Consider the following 21,359-nt stretch of genomic DNA (forward strand, 5'->3'; position numbering starts at 1 on the left):
ATGAGCCTTCCGCCAGTACTCATCAACACCCTGGCGAGGATCTTCACACGTTACAAGTCGGAATGCAAGGTTCCTAAACAGTGGAAGACCAGCAAGACCGTGTTGTTGTATAAAAAGGGAGCTCCACATGACATTGGCAACTATCGTCCAATCTGCTTACTGTCCGTCATCTATAAGCTCTTTACAAGAGTGATCCTTAATAGGATTGAAAAAGTCTTGGATGAAGGACAGCCATGCGAGCCAGCAGGGTTTTCCAAAAGGATTCAGCACGATTGACCACATTCACACTGTTTCGAAATTCATCGAGGTATCACGAGAGTACAAGATGTCGCTCTGTCTCACCTTCATCGACTTGAAGTAGGCCTTCGACTTAGTTGAGACGGAAGCGGTCGTAGAAGCCTTGGACAACCAAGGCGTCCCTACTCACTACATAAAGCTACTTCGAGAGTTGTACAGTAACTTCACGACCGGATTTTCGCCATTCTACAAGAACATCATCACTGACGTGAAGAGGGGGGTCCGACAGGGTGATACAATCTCACCCAAAATATTCACAGCCACCCTCGAGAACACAATGCGAAATTTGGAATGGGACGACATGGGAGTGAAGGCTGACAGCAGGTCGACAGCTACACCATTTGCGCTTTGCTGATGAAATCGTTCTGATAACACCTAACATCAGCCAAGCGGAACGAATGCTGACCGAATTCGACGAAACATGTGGATGCATCGGTCTTCAGCTGAATCTGCAAAAGACTATGTTCATGCGGAACGGATGGATCTCGGATGCCCCATTCACGCTCAACGGAACGAACATATCCGAATGCACCAGCTATGTTTATCTGAGTCGGGAATTGAACATGATGAACGACCTGACCCCCGAGCTGGGCAAGAGGAGAAGAGCGGCTTGGGGAGCGTACAGGAACATCGAGGATGTAGTGAAGAAGACCAGGAACACCCGGCTCCGTGCTCACCCTGTCAACACCACCGTACTTCCTTCTTTGACCTATGCTTCGGAAACCTGGGCATTTCGCAAGCAGGAAGAAAACGCGGTGAGCGTCGTTGAACGCGCAATTGAGAGTGAGAGTGAGAGGAGTATCCCGTTTCACGCAAGTGAGGGACGGGATTCGAAGTTCCCTCCTACGTCAGCGATCGAAGATTAGAGACGCCGCCGCGTTTGCCAAGGAAAGTAAAATAAGGTGGGCCGGACACGTGATGCCCTTTAACGACAACCATTGGACCAGAGCCGTGAGCGACTGGGTTCCCCGCGATATTAAGCGCAGTACAGGAAGACTGTCGACCCGATGGTCAGATTTCTTCACAAAGTTCTTCAAAGAAAATGATGATGCTCTTCGTGTCCCACGCGAAAGAAGGAACCACTGGGCGATTCTGGCACGCAATCGGGACAAATGGAAGAATTACTAGCGCCCGGTCGACCAGTTCGAAGATCAACGGGAGTCAAGGTGATCAAGGTGATCCCCTGCGATGAAACTTGCACCTGGCATCTTGCAGCAGCAGATCGACGCACTTACTGCTGCGCTTAATTGGACTGATCCATATGCTGACAGTCGTCAATAGAATAACTATCGACACAACATAGGTCTCCTTCCTAGCGAGAAATGAAAAACTATGAATTCTTTATTAGTCCAAAGAAACGGAATCTTTCCTGGAGACGGAAGTCGCTTGCTTACATTGTTCTGTGAAAAGCGAGCATCTACAAGATATTTTATCTCAAAGGAAAGTCAGCCAAATTTCCTCTCTCGCCAACTTTTCAAGAATATTCGTTAAAAAGAACAACTTCTGTTACAACTTTCGCTATCCGCTTCGACAACTTAATCATAAAGAATTTCGTCCACAAGTGGACACCATAGTGCTAGTCTTTCGATCGCATTAGGACCACGGTCTAATCGAGTCTGTTCTTGGCGCATGTCGATCTTCATAGACTCCCTAATGGATCCGAAAAATCTCCGGTAATCTATCATGCAAGCCGTTCCTCGAAATCTGCTCAAAAAAAAACTAGGGTCAAGTGGAGAACACAGTGCAAAAGTTGCATCGGTTCGTCTATGGACAGCATTCTCTGCTGAACAGTTCGCCAGGTAATGTATTTGCATCTTCGGAAACAAAGAACGAATCCCTCATCTTCAACAAAGGGGGACGACGTCACTCATTTGCTATCAGGCTGGTTTAAAAAATGATCTGAGTAAAGATGTTGTAAATATAATGGAAACTTATATTATCCTATTTCTTTCGTTATCATCCACTCTGAGATTCAGCTCTTTCGTTAAAGGCCTTATAGGACACAATGTAAAAACAAGATCGTGTGGATTTTTTACTCTGGACTTCATATCGGTCGCAGTGCTATGGAAACAGTTCGAAATAGGGTCAAGAGCGCATTGAGAATTTCTCAACAAAGCGAACGTAAGATAGGTGTGGGAGCAGCACGGAGGCGGGGGCATAAGTGGGGCCGGAAGAAGAGGAAAAATGAAGAGAGCAAAGAGGAAATGACGAAGGAGTAGTCGAAGTTAAAGGCATCACCCCACGAATCTGGTGTGGCACGGATTTTCGTTGAGTATACATACCTATATCGGGTCGTAGATTATGAATACAGGGGTGGTTCCACTCATCTCTTTCTGCATCACTGTAAACAGACGGCTTCGGAATGCGGTTCCTTTCGACGCTCTCTACTGCAATGTGCCACCCTTGCGCCCCTCACCCACCTGCGACTCGTCGAATGAAATCAATTGCCTATCCGAATGGATTAGATTCAATAGAGGACGTCGTAATGAACCGCATTCAGAAGCCGTCTATTTACAGTGATGTAGGGAGAGATGAGCAGAGATGAGCGAAACCACCCTTGTATTCATAATCTACGGCCTGATATAGTTACACCCCAACGAAAATCCATGCCATGCCAGATTCGTGGGGTGATACCTCTAAATAAACACATATCAAAGCAAGCAAAATGTTAGGAAAATAGAGGGTGCGAAGTATTTTCAAAGCATTTAGCAAAAAATTTCACACCTTTTGGTAGTAGTAGTAGTAGAAGTAGAAGTAGTTTGAGAAAATATTAAACAAATGAAAGACATCGAGATAAAGAAAAATGCGAGATCATAAGTAAAAATGATAAAGAAAAAGAGTAAAAATCACACAATGCGTTCTGAACTAATGCATACAGCATGCATACAGCTTTGCTTTAGAGTGAGCTGTTTAAATAAAATCATGAGTTTTTCTCGTCAACTGTCAAAACGAGCACAATCGAATACTTGAATAACTGAAATTAGTATAAATAGTCATAATCATTACAAACAAAGCGATAAAAGTTGAAGTGGAAAACAAACTATTTTGAATTTGAAACTGTTTTGAAAACAAACTATTTTGAATAAACAATTGAAGAATATTTTGAATGAAAATATGTAGCTACCTAAAATTTTGATCCTTCTAAAAAATCAACTTGCTGTCAAAACCATTAAATCTAAGCATTACATTATTTGTGTTATTGTTTTATAACAGTCTGAACGTTCGACTAAAGCCGGACTTCAGACTTTCTATGGTGTTCGCTTCGCTCTCCTTCACTGATCAATGAAAATTAGTAGTGGCAATTCTGTAAAATTAGAATTGTGTTTTTCTAACAACGCTTACTTCCTCAGGTCCAAGTCCTCTTTTCCTGAAAACTCGAGAGTGGGAACTGTATTTATGTTTTCTTGTTATGCCAACGAGGTTTAAGTGAAACTTTATTATTGGCCTGAAAATGGTTCGAGGTCTTTGATGCCATGCATATCCCATCAAACTCCTCCTCTCCTTTTGCCAAGCCTCGATACTGTTCTAAGTACACCTCGCAAGAGGAAAACAAACTGACCATTCTCACCGACTAGCGGGACTGGTGAACCATAGCGTTCTTAAAGACTGTCACCAAAGCAAATGATATCTACGCACTATGCAATATTCTTAAGTACCGATGTCTGGATAACGTTAAGGAACTACATGTGGGAAAATCTTATAGCACACAGTGTTACGAACGGCAAGAAGTCATTGGTAATTGATAAGCACTCATTTTTGTTATTCATGGCTGGATTCCTGACAGAAATCCAGAATGCTTCCAATGCCTTCCTAGCAGATATTTTCTCACATGGGCCAATATCATGCAGTTTAGTTCAAACTCATTTCCATCATGCTTCTCATTTTTGTGGCGCCTAATGGTGTTATCCAACTTCCACGCCTTCTTCCAGCCAAATGTTGTTTGATGCGCAGGCTCAGCATCCTTTCAAATTTCCCAATATAGATGTCTGCACGTTCGACATTCTATTTGGTAGATGACTCCAACTTTCGTGCAATCTCCGGTCTTAGCGAACTGACAAACAACGCAACGCCCTGACACATTGCCTATCGTAGAATCTAACTAAAACTGTTGAACTAGCTATGCTTATGGCTAGTTCTAGTGATTCCCCCATTCTCTATTCCTTGTGCACATTGTTGTTGCTGTTTTGACCATATTTCGGATAATTCCCTTTTTTCATGCCAATAGTATGGGCAGACGTTGCGTTCATCAGTGCGCTTTTAGAGGTTCCCTTGCGACACCATTTCACACTTGCAATTTCGCACTTGCAATCCATTGTGCCAGTTTTATTTGAACTTTTCAATAAGACAGCCAATCATCTTTTGGTTGTTTTCGAGTGAGATTCATGTACTTCATTCGTTCATTCAAAATTTTAAGGCATTCGTCCATTTCGGGTTGCGTTGATGTTGCAATAAAGCAATCATCGATATAACGGCAGTACATCTGTAGAAGACGTTCAATTATTGGTTGCTCTATTTTTCTCATAACGCAAGTGGCAAAAACTGGAGCAAGCCTTTGGTCCAGAGCAAGTCCTCCTATTTGAGAGTAATATTTTCTTGACTATTTAAAAATGTTGCACTGAAGGCATACGTTGACCAGGATCATTATGCGTTATTTGCTTAGACCAAAAGTTTCTATGCACGGCCGCATCTATCTGGCAATTCAGACAACGCTTGTAACGCATGTACGTTTTGAACATTTATGTACAAAGACGTCACGTCAAATGACTCCATGACACAATTTTGTTCGATTTTGGCATTTTTAAGATGTCTCACGGAATTGTGAACTGCTCGATAGATGAGAAGACACTTTTGGTCCTACACAACACATTATTAGCCTTATTTTATAAGTGTCTGCTGACATTAATCTTAGGTCGTTCAATGAAGCTTTGCGTTTTAATCATGCTGTAAAAAACGGGACAGTTGGATGTTTCTATTCTCAATCTGTTAAGGAATCTTTCGTCAATACCAGCAGCCTTAAACACACTCATCCAAACATGGTTTAGACGTTTATATTGTGCAGTAAAATATTTTTCTGTAACTTGGCGATAAATACTATTATCCATTAAATGCCGTTCAGTTATTTCTCGATCTATTTTTTGCGACATTATAACAAACTCTCCTCCTTTGTCGCTCACCGAGATACGCAGTGTCCCATTGGATATTAGTTCTCGGACTTCTCGAAACCCTTGCCATTGATGCCTAGTTAAGTTTTCTGCAGCTGATTTCGATCTTGGTTGAAGGCAGCTAACACTCACGCTGGTACAATTCCAAACTTTACATCGGTTTCACGAACTGGTTCGGGTTCTTTATAAAAAGTATGAGGGAATGGGAGAGGGGGGAAGCAACTTTCTGCTTATAAACGTGGATTGTGGTGTATTTTCATGTTTGACCTTAATCCTAAGTCTCTGAAGGCCTCCTACAACTTTATGAAAGACCGCTCCATTGACATTCCAAGCTATCAAAAGTGAAGGTCCTAGGCTTAAAAAATCCATAGCATTTTCGAAAACATGAATATCACCAATCACTGACTCCAGCCGTTCGATCAATGTTTGCATTCTGATTAGAGCTTACTGGCAGTCGCTGGTCTGTGGAAGTTTTTTTTTTCAAAAACAAGGTCGCGATGCATACTCAAAAGTCTACGGTACTTTGCGAGAGTCTACTTTGAGAGTACATTTGGCGTTTTCAAAAGGGCTTCGTTTTGATTTTTATGATTCACCATTCTGTGGACGTGCCGTTACCTCTGTTTGTTTCAAATATAACTGTGTCAATGTTACAAGAGAACAGAGGAAGAAACACCCAGCTGTGGGATGAGATGCCTGGCGGACCCTTTCAAGGCCGCGGTAAATGCCTGCGTTATGAGCAGCCGGAGTTCGGGGGAGAAGAGAATTCACAAATTCAATTTAACTTGACATCATTGGTTGCATAATTCCCTCGTCAGTAAAACTGTCTACTTCAAACATGGAAATGTTCTCTGAGAGCCACGGAAATCAGCATTTGAAGAAAAAAACAGTGACAATTTCCTCTCACCTTGGACTCCGAAATCCACCTTTAACCCTGAAAATTTGCTGATGATGTGAATTCAAAAATTGATTTCGATGACGTATCTTAGAAGGGAAAACGGGCTCTAGAGAATTACCAAGTTTCTGAACCGGAACACTTAGCATACATCAGTGAAAGTCACTCAAAAATTTTAGAAAACAATGAAATAGAGCAAAGCTGATCTCAAAAAAAGCCTCGTATTTTTCAGAGATAAACCTCAGAAATCGAAATGTCGAAAATAAATAGCTTTCTGATAACATCTCGTATAATACTATGTTGCTAATCTTGGTGAATAAACAACATATATCAAACACAATACCCCCAGTTGGAATCTCCAAAAGCCAGGGCTATCAGATTTGAAGTCTAGGACGTGGCAAATTTATGGTTTTCGCCCAGCAAAGGCGAAGGCTTTAGAACAACATTAGACCGAATGATGATCGATTGATACAACGTGAATTGTTTTTGAACGCTTATTCTCTAGGAATCGTTTAGCAGTTCCCACACAAGTAAGGATACAAGCACTTGATTTTCTTTTAATTTTCCTTGCAGTGAGTTGTACACAGTTCATGTCATATCTTGACTTATCTTATAGCCAAAAACGGTTTCTGGGCATCCTTTAATTCAGTTTAATTGATGCCCTAACGATAATGCGCTTTTTCATGCCTGGCTTCGTGTAGACCTAGCTTCCTTTCAGCTTTAAGATATTTTAAACCATAGCTGACGAAACTATCGATACATTGAATTTATTCTCACCCCTGCAAACGTACCATTTCATATCATAGAGAACCAATGAAAAATACAGGCATCCTCGCACTTCTAAATAAATTCAAAATAATGAAAAACCACATTCAAAAGCGACCGCCTTTGCTAAAAACGTGTAATGAGATGAATTGAAATCTAAATTCTCATAGGAAAGGGAAAAAAACCTCACGAAGTTCCTCTGTACCTGATTTCATCAGCCTAGCTCCACAATTTTCCGAATTTCTTCATCAAATCTGCGCATTCACCAATCTGTGTTACAAGTATAGCTTACTATCCAACTGTGATGTAAAATGAGTTATGATATTTTTTTAAATATCGCATGTTGGAAAGATTTCCTGTTGTTTGTTTCATTAGTTTGCTTGAAGGCATCACCCCACGAATCTGAGATGGTACGGATTTCAGGTGGAGTATTCGTATAATCGAGTCAATACGACATGAAACACGAGTGTAGTTGCGGTGCATTTGCGTACGCGCTCGAAATGGCGCGATGGAGGCAGCAGTTGAGACGAAGTTGGTACCGTCGCAAACTACAGGGATAGGTGGTGCCAGCAAGGGTTTCACCTCACTCCTAGCCGCTACGCTCCACCGAAGCGCCTCGAGAGAAGCCGCGTACGCAATTGCGTACGTGCTTCATGTCGTTTTGACCCGACTATATATGGGATCGTAGATAATTTGGAGGGGGTGATTCCGTCCATTTCTTCCTAATTGTAAAAAAAAAGTAAAAGTAAAAGTAAAAAACGGCCCGGAAGATACAGCTTCGGGCGTTCTAGCGCACATTTTTCTACAAGGAGTTCGACTGGAGCGAGCCAGCCTTGTGCGGCGCCGCATCTTCCGGGCCGTTTTTTACGGCAATTAGGAAGAAATGGACGGAATCACCCCCACTCCATAGTCTCCCATCCCGTATACGAATACTCCACCTGAAATCTGCACCACCTCAGATTCGTGGGGTGATGTCTTTAACATACCCAGTTCCCAACAACACCTGTGCAACGTTTTCTACTGTAAGACTGTAATTTTGTTGCGAGTAGTTTAAATAATGAAATGAGCAGCACCGCAGGTTTCGCTACCCCCCGCATACGGCATGACAGAGGAAAATACCATGATTGGGTTCCTGGAAAATGCGGATGACAAACTCGCTTAAATTCAGTAGCTCAGTCTCGGAATAAATTGCAGAAGTTGCGAAATGCTGGAATGCAATTTTATAAATTCTAGCAAAAAAACAACAGAAGAGATACTCTGGAGAATTTGTGGGAAATAAATCGAATAAGATCTCAAATGAAAAAAATTTGTACCAAACTAGAAACATTGAGGTGATTTAAAGACAGTAACATCTTCCAGGAATGGAGAAATCGTGGGTTTCGTATAGACCTAGCAGGAAGTGGGAAGTATGATTCCGTGATGGGCGGGTAAACGAAAGACGTTTGGGACGTTCCGGGAACGTTCATGAATCTGGCCACAGGAAGGTCGTAGACGCCCAATCGTCTTCGACAACAACGATTTTAAGAAAATAGTTGAGGTTGTTAGACTTCCTTACACTGTATGAGATCTTGCGAAAGCACTCGGTATATATTGTTTCATTGAAGTAAGTCTTTTAAAGTAGTTTAGTAAAGTGGAAAAGCTAGTGAAACGGCTGCTTCATGAATTAACAACAAGCACAAAGATATTCGCTTCGTTATCTGCTTTCCGCTTATCTGGCGCAACAGAAAGGAAAAAGTTCAAGGTAAAATTGGAATATGCGACGTAAAGTTCATTACCTACGATATCTCGTAGCGATAAGCTGAGTGGCTGGATTGGAACAAAACATCTAAACTCTCCCCAAACTGAAGCTGCACGAAAAGAAGGTAACGTTAACCGTATGAAATTGCTTGTTATTCATTGCAGTTTTTTTTTGCCTTTTTTTCGTTCTCAAACGTAGCGACAACATATTGAAGTACTGAGTTTCAAAAACCAGACATAGTAAAAACGCCTTCGAAGAATTCATCAAATCTAAAAATCCAGATTTCTGAGGTATCCGGAATAAGACTAACTTCACTCTCATAGGCAGAAGTACATTGCTCTGATAATTCTTATTTCGATCAAAAACGTGATGTTTCAGTCAAGTTGTAGCTATTCAAAGTTGAAGGTCAAAAGACGCCACTACTTTTGCACCAACCAACTAATTCGCTATTGAAAGTGTTAACATCAACGATTCTTCGGAAACTCAAACATTTTGTAGCAGACAATGATCTACATTTCAGATGTAGGTCATTCTACTACTCTTGTCGTTCTCGCTGGACCACACCCTTTTGTTCACCACCGCTCCATTTGCAATAGAAAAGTCGCAGAGTTCCTATGTTTATGTTACGTTATAGTCTAACTATGTTTCGCAAAGCTATAATTAGTAGCAATGGTCTGACATTTTGTCAGTAGTTCGAGTAATTGTCACAAAAAATATTTTTTCGAAATTACGTGTACGTGACTAAATGCAATCCGAGATTATACTTTTCTTCCCTACAAATAAGTTGAAAGATGTAAGCCGGTGAAATGCGTAGCGAGCGTACACTGCGCATATCTTGAAAATTATCGAGATTCGTGAGCTAAAATGCGGTAATTGTTTATGTTTATCCAGTCGATTGTTAATGTGCTTCAATTGAACCACGTAAATGATGTTGGAATTGTTGTAGGATGGGAATTTCACCGTATTATTCGCCTAGAGTAAATCTGTATTGGATACGTTGCATTCTTGTATGATCATCCTGTTGTTTGTATTTGGACATGTTCTGTTCTCTTGCCCGTGACCGACATCAATAAAGCTGCTCGTCTTCGGCTGTAAGACATTCACAACAGAAATCCTCTCACGTAAAGATAGGGGTGCGGGTAGTAGAACAACAGCTATCGCATCCACGATAGTCCGCGTGGTGCAGTTTATGTCGCTTATTTGAATCATATTAATTAGATTGCCTTTGGACATGGTTGCCCACGTCCTATAGCTTAATGAGTTGCATCGCTGAGGAGACGGAGTCACACAAGGATGTTTCATAGTCTACTCCCAAATTATTAAAAGGAAGCGAGCAAGATTACGCTCATACTGGTGAGTGACACTCCTTCCCTTATTTGTTCGTGGAGAGATCCCAAAATCATCAATTTCGCTGCACTTAATATACAGGGATGGAGAAATATGTCACCTGATAATCTTCTTGATGTGTGTCCAGTATGCTGCCGGTGAAATGTGTGATTAATACGACGAACATCAGTAGCGCAAAGCTGAACGCTGAAAATTCATATATAAAATTTTGTCCTCAGGTTCTTCAGGTTTCCGTTTTTTTTTTTTGCTCAGAAGGAAAAGTGTAGTAATGTCTTTCATTCTCTTCAAAAGTTGACATAATGCAAACATAGATCACCCCAAAACTTTTCGTCACAAAAATCTTCAGGTTTCATAAATTAATCGGAGATAAGTCAGTTTGAAAGAAAGACAGGAAGACAAATAAATGAACAGACACACAGAGTTACGAGGCATAGGATTGGATTGGACATAGGGTTTCTTAAAAACAAACGGCCGATGGTACACTCAATAGACAATACTACAGAGAATTCTCACGCAAACTCAACATTAGCCCTTCCAGATGACTTCACTGCTCAAATTTCTAGACCTTCGATCATTCAAATTTCAGAATTCTCAAAGCCTCTCAGATCTCTTGACAACTGAATTCCACGGATTCAAAAAATTGAGTGTTTAGATATTCTAATTACACAGTTTCCGAAATTTTGAACACTTAAAGGCGTCACCCCACGAATCTGAGGTGGTACGGATTTCAGGTGGAGTATTCTTATACGGGATAGTAGATTATGGAGAGGAGGGTGACTCCGTCCATTTCTTCCTAATTGCCGTAAAAAACGGCCCGGAAGATGCGGCGCCACACAAGGCTAGCGTGCTCCAGTCGAACCCCTCGTGGAAAATAGTGCGGAATCACCCCCTTCTCCATAATCTACTATCCCGTATACGAATACTCCACCTGAAATCCGTACCACCTCAGATTCGTGGAGTGATGCTTTTAAGTGTTCCTATTGATATTTGAGTTTTCACACAATTCAGCTAAAAGTCTATTATTCAACACGACAGCGACTGTGCTCATGAAACCACGAAGATGAAGGAACCACAGGAGAGTGACTAAAACAATAAGGATATAGGTTATTTAACAAGGAACTACTAGAACATTTTGGAAAAAGGTATGCCAACGGCTTTAAAAGTGTTTTATTCAAACATTATTATTAATAACCAGCCTGAACGTCGGGCTAAAGCCGGACTTCAGGCATATTTTGGTGTTCGTTTCGCTCGCCTTCACCAACCAGTAAGAAATAACAGTAGCAACATTCTTTGGAAAAATAGAATTACTTTTTTCTACCAACGCTTTCTTCAATTTTTTTACCCGAAAATTTAAGCATAGATGAAAGATGTTATGGTTTTTCCCTAAACGCGTCGGTTTTATACTTGGAGAAGAATAGAACTTGATTTAACATCTATGTTCCTCTCAAATTTCCACATTTTGGAAACATTATTCGAAGTATGAGTTTCCTCCTTTCTCAACTATTAGCAAAGAACGAAGTGCTAACATGAAATAAATAATCACTACCGTAGTGATTATTCATTACCATTCATTATATTCATTATTTATTCACTATGAATATCACTATCGTAGTGATAAAAATAACGTTCTACGTCAGATCGCGTAAACGTTGGCTACTACGTATTGTATTTAAGAAGCCGTTCGCAAATGCTTTTCCTCTTTTTGAAGAAAGAATATTAGCAGCATTAGGGGACATGCTGGAAAATGCGAAGCAACCACAGAAACCCATGCTACTGCGTTGGAGCACAGCTATCTGGCTTCGGGCACGAATTAGATGCCACAATACCCATCTCACCCAATTTTACCGCCTTGGGGTCCAGCGCACTGAAACGACGCCATAATATTCCCTCTTTTTGGAATTTCTTGACTGAGACACACACATACACAGACGCACACACGTGACTAATTCCGTTATTATATAGCATGACAGTTTGCAAATCTGGAAGTATACACATAAAAGTTTATTTACTCTCACCAACATATGAGAGAAACTAACTTGCCTTATCAAAGCCAACATACATAGCCACACAGCTTTAGACAATGGTGAAAAGGTAGAGTGCTCGTCTATCAGGTGCATGGCGACGGTTCGGCACCTCACCGTTGCAGAGTTTTGCATAATTATGCAGTATTTTCGTCACACACACACACACCCACACACACACACACACACACACACACACACACACACACACACACACACACACACACACACACACACACACACACACACACACACACATACACACATACACACACACATACACACATACATACACACATACACACACATACACACATACACACATACACACATACACACATACACACATACACACATACACACATACACACACACACACACACACACACACACACACACACACACACACACATACACACATACACACATACACACATACATACACACATACACACACATACACACATACACACACATACACACATACACACATACACACATACACACATACACACATACACACATACACACATACACACACACATACACACATACACACACACACACACACACGGACTAAGCGCGTCATTATATAGCATGATATTTAAAAGCTAAGAAAGTGTAGTACTACGTAGTCCTAGTAAAGTACTTTTGCAACAGGGTTATCCTTTGTTTTCCTGCTAGGGCACCTTCAAGATTTTTCAGAATTGAATATCGCCTTTACTTCTTTGTGCAACTGTGCATGATTGGCATTTTATGCAATCGTAGATCTGGTAAAATCGTAAAATCTGTCTTAGAAGAACGCTAACTACACACAGTCACATGAAAGAGGGCAGAAATTCAATCCCCATAAAGCGAAGTTTTTGAAGAGAGTCGCTGGTATCAGAAGAAACCATTGAACCAGCGAATAATGGTTACCTTAGTATTACGACTATGAAGGATGTCAATCATGCAAAATTACACAAAAATAAGAACAAAAATTAAATCTTATTGATTATAATCTTAGAGGCGCCCTAGGAACAAAACAAACGACAAATCTCATAATCCTAATCACAAACTATTATGTGCAAACAGAAAGACAAAGTATGAGCAACAATAGGAGAAGAGCTACGAGGAACTTGTCGCGTTCTAGGAAGAAGGGTAAGCACCTGCCTTCACCGAAGACGCGATGCGTCACCCGAATACAACACATTCTACGTCAACTGCGGTTAAAGTCCTACAACTGCTAGGTTTGACCTCAGGATACGGGAAAAAAACAATGGGTTATGTCACGAAAGGGCGTGCACAATAGCTGTGTGAAGTTGACTGGACCATAATCACAGTAACTATTGCACAAAACGTTGTGCAAGTGCAATGTCCTTTAAGACGGCGTTGATATCATCAGCAGCGCTTTGAGCAAAGGCAGCATGCTCAACAACAATCTTGGCTGAGCAAAATGTCCTCCGACATGTTATTCTAGGGCAAACGTGGAAATCGAGTCAGACGAAGACACACCTTTACAAATTTTCGTGGTATTATTCTCCTTGTTGACCTTGCTTCCACGACATACCCACACTTTCCGTTTGGGAGAGTCATGCCCGCACATGCGTATCTGGATGTATTTGTATGCCTACAGATTGCGTCCTATAAGTCGGTCCCACCAAAAGGTAGCAATCAATCAATGATCTCGAGTTTTGCCCATTCAAGGAAGAAGCGGCGAACAAACCGTGAGATCATCTTCTCTGTTTAGAAAAGGAGATCAGCAAATTGCCAATGGTTCTCTGTCAACGCAGTGAAAAAAAGGATATATCGGTTCCGGGGAAGGGGACTGATACAACAACATCAGAGAGGACTGCACATCAATTTCTATCTCTAGTACCGAAAGGATCACTGACGAGGATCTGAAAACATAACGATCGTAGTTGCGTTGGAAACACTGGATATCCGAAAAGAGCAAGTACGTCATCGGACTGACGAAGACGAAGCTGCATCACTCACTGAATGCGTCAATAACTCGTCAAAACGGGTGTGGTAGTGAATATCTACTCTCTGAAGGAATTCAGAACCAAAACCAGATGTTTGTGGATGAAAGGATGTGGATTAGTATCGGCTTTGACTGTCCTCCTTACCTATGTTCCAATATCAAACTGTGAGGACGAAGAAAACAAAGCACTCTGAATGGACCTGGAGAAATTCTAGAGAAAAGACTCTTTTTCATGGTAACGCCAGCGCCAAGATCGACCCTTGAAGAACGTCCAAAGAGTCTCACATCGAGTCCCGCAACGAATAAAGCCGTTAGTGGAAACTCACACTTCCGGAAAGTATCGAAATCATCACCGGTTGGTAGCTTTTCGTCTTTTAATCTGCAAATCCGAAGGCTTGACAGCCAACTTCAGAATCTTTCAAGCTGAAACGGCGGCACAGAAAAAATTAAAAACGTGAAAATGAACGTGATGAAATAAGTGATCTCAGAGCAAAGTAAGAGGCGATGACAGCTTATGGAGCACATAACACATCAAGGATATAGTGATGAAAACAAAGCACATCCAACTCCACTCTCATTTCGACATTCATCGCCAGCGTTCCTCCTTTTTTGACCTACGTTTGAGAAATTCCACCATTTTCCAACCTGAAGGAAAATGAGGTCAACGTCAATGAACGTTTGGGTGGAAAGTTTCAGATCCTGCTCGTTCTTTTCAGAAGACCGAGAAGCGCTTATCATCTAAAAGAGACTCTATACGTCATATTTTCATGTTCCAGTCACTCGATTGCAGCCCCTGTAGAAAAACAGAAATGCAGAATGCAATATTAAAATACACAGAAATCCACACATAAGTAAACATGTTTGAGCCCAACAAAAGGTATGAGTCAATGTTGGAATAGATTTTCTTAGTATTACGACTATGAAGGATGCCAATCGTGCATAGCTACACAAAGAAATGAGGAGAAATCCCCTTATAAAATGAATATTAAAGGCACCCTTACATTGGAACGATAAGAGTAAAGGAAAAAACTTTGCCAAGACTACACAATCCTTCTCATAGATTATAGTTGAGTAAAAACGACATGAAGCACATACAATTGCACAAGAGGTTGCGCTCGAAGCGGTGGGGCGTAGCAGCTAGGATCGTGTAAGGGTCCTCGCTACCGGAGCCGATGTTGATCTGCGTGAGAACCGAATAAGCAATATTATCCAGGGTCAAGGGTGTAATTGGAAAAACAAAACCCTCCTGAAAACGATCTCCCCATAGAAGACCCTCCATAAAACGACCCCCTCCTCTCATTCTTTCTAGTACAGCCGCTCATATAGCAATGAAAAAATTGTTATAATAAACAAAATTAGAGAAACAAATTGGACGTTCAATAAATAAATCAAAACAATATAATATAATAAATATTAATAGACAGTATTATAATGGATATTAATATGAAGTGCCGCAAGTAAAATAAAAATGTATAATATAGACGCCACTGATAGCTCACTGTAAGGATTAGAAGTAAGTCAGTATATATGTGCCATATAAGTTAAAAAGATGGGAAAGCTCTGATCGTGTATTCGACGACGACACAATTCTTCTTTTAGCAGTGACAACAAACAGCAAAAAGGAAAAAAAAAGCAGCCGAGAACGACAGAGAAAACATTTTGAAATCACTTTCTCACTAATAATAATAAATAATAAATAATAAATAATAAATAATAAACAATAAATAATAAATAATAAATAATAAATAAAGAAATAATAATAATAATAATAATAAAGTAATACCGAAGCAGAGCGCATCCTAAAAGCGTTTTTTTTCACTACTTTCTACTTCCTAAACACAATTTTACTCACTGATAGCGATTGCAGACAATAAATAGTTCGATCCTCGCGGGAATCATGATTATGCTTTTTGAAAAAAAATTTGGAATCATGGATCATGATTTTTCTGAAACCAAAAAAAATTCTTCATGTTCGACTGTCTTTGAATCTTGGCATGTTGAAACATAGTTTTTAATTGATTTTCTTGAGCTGTAGCCAAGATTGGCATTGATCTTGCTTTATTAAACAGCAGCACGCAGAACACTAGAGGCATTTTGGATCATCGCCAAAAAGTCCAAAAATGAACAGGAGGGATGAGTGCACTGCGATCACAAACGAACTATCCCAATATCATGACCTATGCGGTTTTGATCTATGGGACGGGCTGTGATGTCCCCATAAAAAACCCTTGCGATTCATAATTGTGGTACGTGGTGGTCCGTAACGTTACCAAATTCCAGCAAATGATGTAAGCGCTAGTCGATGTGTTGTCCTCTAAGTTTCCCCATCGCTTGAATGCTTTCTGTAGGGCGATGAGGCGCTTGAGAGGATAAGTCACCGATGGCTTTGATTTTTCCAAGCTTTGACGAAGGCTATATTGCCGAAAACTTGGCAGTGGTTGAATAAAGGAAGATCAATACCAATCCAATGTTGCCTACCGCTCAAGAAATTAAAAACTACGAAAAAAAAATTGCTGAGAAGAACATTTCACCGGCAATTTTTCTAAAATTGTATTATAAGCATTGTTCACCACATACAAATGTTATTCAGCAGTCATTTTAGCGGTTAGCCCACGCCCTGAGTAGAAAATACTGCTGGACTGGTCGAATTTTGCTAGGTTGTAGTAAACATGAATAACTGAATTGAAGAAGGAACGGAGGAAGACGAAGGTGTCCGCTTTTTGTTTAAAAAAAAAGCGCTATAAAAGGGTTAAAATATCATTTTCAAGGACCCTCTGTCTTTATTGAAAGAGAAAGAGCTGAGAAAAAAAATGAGAATTTCAGCAAATTTCTCAACTTTGTTTAGTATTTTTCCAAACCAGCTTTTCCAAACCCCAAAAGTTGTGAAATTACACTAGCAAAATCTTAAAAAAAAAAATACTTCACGCCATCTTTTTTTAATAACATTTTGCATCCCTTAATATGTGTTTATTTAACATCTACTACCCACTCGTCTTTCTCTCCTTGCTCTCTTCATTTTTCTCCTCTTCTGGCGCGCTTTACGACCCCCTCCTGCGCCACTCTTACGATCCCCTGTTGGGAAATTCTCAGCGCACGTTTGACCTTGATATTGCTCCATGACTATGCAGTAGGCCAGTTGCATTGGCTTGTTTGTTTGCCTGTTTGCCTGTTTGCCTTTCTGTCTATCTGTCAGAGTGACCTATTTCTGACCAACTTATGAAATGTTAAAATTTTTGAGCGAAATGATGTTAGAATGACCCATTATTCGAATGCACTTTATGGAAATTTAAACAGAATAAAAGAGATCCCCCTAGGCTTGGAACAAAAAGAAAAGAGAAAAGGAGGATAGTTTGTTGCGCCTTCTGGAAACTTTACCGTCGACTCGATGTGACACCGTAATGCAACACGTTTTACGCCGAATTTACAAGGGGGAGGCATTCATCGAAAAGGTACTGTGCAGAACAGAACGAAAAATGGTGTGAGTGAAAAAAGGAAGACCTGCGACAAGGTAGTCTATGACAACGTCGCAAGAATACAAAAACAGGCTTGAAACTTCGTAGAAAGTAGAATCGTGATCAAAAAAGCCCAGAATTAACGCATATGTTCACGTCATTGATTAAGTCATTAACATAAAGAATGGTTAGCATAAACTAGCCGTGCATCACATAGAGGCCAATGTGAGCTTTCTACGGCTTTCTAGGGACTATATTAGACAGTAGCAATTTAGCACCTTTCTTCCCATGATACTCCAACAAAATTGTTACCACCACAGTGGAACGAAGAATAGACTCCACCCGCATACCGAGGTTCCGCCACTGCAGCAATTGTTTGGCTTGAAAGAGCAGAGCTAAACTGCTTCATGACTGACTGGATAATATCCCGTAGTAAACTTCTTGTGAAGCGAGTTCAATTGTCCAAATGGATAGTTGCGCCTACGACTAAGGCCGAAGTGCAAAGCCGACTAGTGGAGAAAAGAAAGCTAGGTTGGCTGGATAGTCGAGTGCGAAGCAACTGATTTAACACAAGTAAGCAGTCGAACTAGACAGTTTGAGTAGTGCAGCTGCAGTCAACTGGCTAAACATTCAACGAAACAAAAAACGGAGGGGCGGAGAGGCAACTGAGCTTCTCCACAGTAAATTATTTTGGTCTCCTCGTAACAATCACTCGCCGGAATGGTGCGATATCCAGTTAGTGTTGAATTACATGTTTTAATCTTAACAAATTGAGTCATTTATGGATGAGTTTCCCTCTGTTTTCCACAGGACCCGACAAACTTCGCGGAGCTTTATTTGTTTATTTATTTTGAATACTAGTGTATGAAGGGAACAACAAAGTCTGGGGAACAGTAAAGAGGGTCCCGGCGGATTCTCCGCGAATGCCTCCGAGACATACTGTGCCCAGTGGATATGCCGGCGGATACGCGAACATACCTCGATGAGGTCACGCTCCAGTCGTTCATGAAGACGCAGAAAACGGTCATAAATGTTCTTCAAGGCACAGGGACGTAGAAAACTGAGCATTTACAAGGAAATATGCAAAGAAGAGTGGTGTGAGCTGTCGAAATTACCGAATAAGTCACAAGATGAATTACCGCTGCCACTTCTGCCAAATCAGGGGTCCTTCACAAGCGTGAGGGCCTTTAGTGTTAAACGGCACTCGTAGCTATTCGACCTGTGGTAAATAGGTGAAAGTGATAACTTTCACCTTCGATGCACCTGTTTCATTGCCTATTCTAGGTTTAAATTATTAAATGTCTGCTAGCTAAGGTAAGTTATTTCTAGGTATGTATTCTATGTTTCTCACTTGAGTATTTTTTATTTCTTGACATGTGGTAGCATGGAGTTGTTTTTGGCAGGAACGTTAACGATTCGTGGCTTCTACAACTCACGGCTTGCACAACCCTATCTGTTAACACATTCTTTATGTGGTTGAAAATTGGGTTTCTTTTACGAGTTGTAGCCATATGTCCTGCACATTTCCAATTATGCTTATCTCTCCCCTTTAGAGATTGCATTCCACCTTACTCTACTTCTTCGTTGTGGAAATCATTCCATCTCTCCTCTGAATTGCTCAGTATTGCTTTTCAAATAGTCGCTTTCAATTATTTACTAGTCGAAGGTACGGTTTTCGGAGAGCATACTGTTTTGCTGGGATAGTGATTTGGAATCGTTCGAAGTAATGATTTCGCGAAACTCATAGTGATTTTTGTATATTACAACGCTCATCTTTCTCAACCTCCATCTACGTCCATATTTCTTTCCACTCCATCCGTTTTGCCTTATACTTTATTTTGGGTATTATGAGAGTGTCAACTTGTTAAACGCATGGTTATCGCTATTTAAAGTCTCTTCATTTCGGAGTCGTACAATTCAAAGTCGTATCTTCGGCAATTCAATAATTAAAAGCGATTATTTGAAAATCAATTCAGCGTAGTTCAAAGGAGAAATAGAATGATCTCAGCAATGAAGAAGGAGAATAAGGTGGAATGCAATCTCTAAAGGGGAGAGATAAACATCAGTGGAAATGTGTGGCAATCATTTGGCAACAATTCCTAAAAGAAACCCAATTTCAACTACATAAAGAATGTGTTAACAGATAGGATGTTGCAAGCCGTGAGTTGTAGAAGCCACGAATCATTAACGTTCTTGTCAAAAACAACTCCATGCTAGCACATGTCAAGAAATAAAGACTACTTAAGTGAGAAACATAGAATACATACCTAGAAATAAATTACCATAGCTAGCAGACATCTAAACCTAGAATAGGCAATGAAACAGGTGCATCGAAGGTGGAAGTTATCATTTTCACCTATTTACCTCAGGTCGAATAGCTACGAGTGCCTTTTAACACTAAAGGCCCTCACGCTTGTGAAGGGCCCCCGATTTAGCAGAAGTGGCAGCGGGCCAGCGCTCCGCGACGCGACCGCCGGCGCAGCCGTTTAAATAGATTTCGATGACCTACAGAACGCGACTTACAGTAACCACATATTTAGGCGTGTGAAATGTGCAATGTGTGCACTCCTCACGCAAGATATTTCACGGCAAAGTTGGAAAATGACTTATTACATCTTGGGATGGTTGCCAATGTAGTTTTTGAAACACTTTTGTTATTCTCATCTACCTTTCAGACTGATGTGAGTTTCCGCATGTTTACAGGTAAATAGTTGGATGACCCAATGGTCCTGAAGACACGTAAACTCTGTAATTGCAGAGGGTTATGATTTTTTTTTTTTAATTCAGGTCTCATTGTAGTTCCTTACAACAGTGAGCATCTTATGAGAAAATCCTTGGCTTCGAATAACTTCTAGAAAAGGTTCTAAGAGCAGTCTGTCGGCAACCTAAGCGTTTGTTTCGCTGTGTACTTTTCTTTGCAACCAACACTGAAATCGCTCACCGTGTCGCTAAGATTTTATTTTTCGAAAACTTTCAAATTTTTGGAAATTCATTTTAGAGAGGAAAGTAAGTAAAGAGATCTTACCATTATGTCAAAGTTTATTAGAAATTCGACGGGTTAAGATTACTTCCACATTAATTTACAAGTTGAAATCAAGGTTTGCCACTGGTTATTGAGCTTAGATGAGAATGAAAAATTTATAGCCCTCTACAATTACAGAGTTTATGTGTCTTCAGGACCATTGTGTCATCCAAGTATTTACCTGTAAACATGCAGAAACTCACATCAGTCTGAAAGGTAGATGAGAATAGCAAAAGTACTTCAAAAAATACATCAGCAACCACCCCAAGATGTAATAAGTTGTCATTTTCCAACTTTGCCGTGAAATACCATGCGTGATGAGTGCACACACTGCACATTTTACACCCTTAAATGTGCGGTTACCGTAAGTCGCGTTCTGCACAATTTATCTTGTGAATAAGTCAAAAAATAATAGTTTTAGATAGAAGTACATGGGATTTGTGTGGTGTTCTAATAAAGAAAGGAAGTGAGTTTGTCTTTATATCACCTTCAGAAAGTCTAGAAATCTTACCAAATTTGAACTCTTTTTCTTCCTGTAAGTTCCAAAAAGTCAGAGAAACAGAAGGTCCTTCTGTCCAGAAATAAATTAGGCTAAAAAAAGGTTGGGAGTTACAGGATAACGATAATTCTCATTACCGTTACTTTTGAGAGCTGGAATGTTCCGTTTTAACAAAAATTTTTATGCACGTAATTTGAAGCT

At 40.5% G+C, this 21,359-nt stretch overlaps 3 protein-coding genes across 4 annotated transcripts in view; 2 read left to right on the forward strand and 1 right to left on the reverse strand.

Moving 5' to 3' along the window:
- On the forward strand, positions 1–276 carry RB195_024136 (uncharacterized protein; the record flags this gene model as incomplete). Its single annotated transcript, XM_064211808.1, has 1 exon — positions 1–276. The coding sequence occupies one exon, from the start codon at positions 1–3 to the stop codon at positions 274–276; it is 276 nt and encodes a 91-aa protein (XP_064067689.1).
- A 419-nt stretch (positions 277–695) lies between these two features.
- On the forward strand, positions 696–1,163 carry RB195_024137 (uncharacterized protein; the record flags this gene model as incomplete). Its single annotated transcript, XM_064211809.1, has 1 exon — positions 696–1,163. The coding sequence occupies one exon, from the start codon at positions 696–698 to the stop codon at positions 1,161–1,163; it is 468 nt and encodes a 155-aa protein (XP_064067690.1).
- Positions 1,164–4,633: 3,470 nt separating this feature from the next.
- The window catches only part of RB195_024138 (uncharacterized protein), a gene marked incomplete at both ends in the record, with an annotated part of 35,187 nt that continues 18,461 nt past the window's right edge, over positions 4,634–21,359 (reverse strand). Inside the window, 2 exons of one of the 2 annotated variants that reach the window (XM_064211810.1) lie at positions 4,634–4,777; positions 10,302–10,387. In XM_064211810.1, the coding sequence (XP_064067691.1) occupies positions 4,634–4,777; positions 10,302–10,387 (230 nt within the window). Of the gene's footprint in view, positions 4,778–10,271; positions 10,388–21,359 lie in introns of those variants that run through there. The other variant, XM_013442102.2, reaches the window with a different exon arrangement.

Source organism: Necator americanus, chromosome X (genome assembly GCF_031761385.1).
Source record: "Necator americanus strain Aroian chromosome X, whole genome shotgun sequence".
NCBI classification, from domain to species: Eukaryota; Metazoa; Nematoda; class Chromadorea; order Rhabditida; family Ancylostomatidae; genus Necator; species Necator americanus.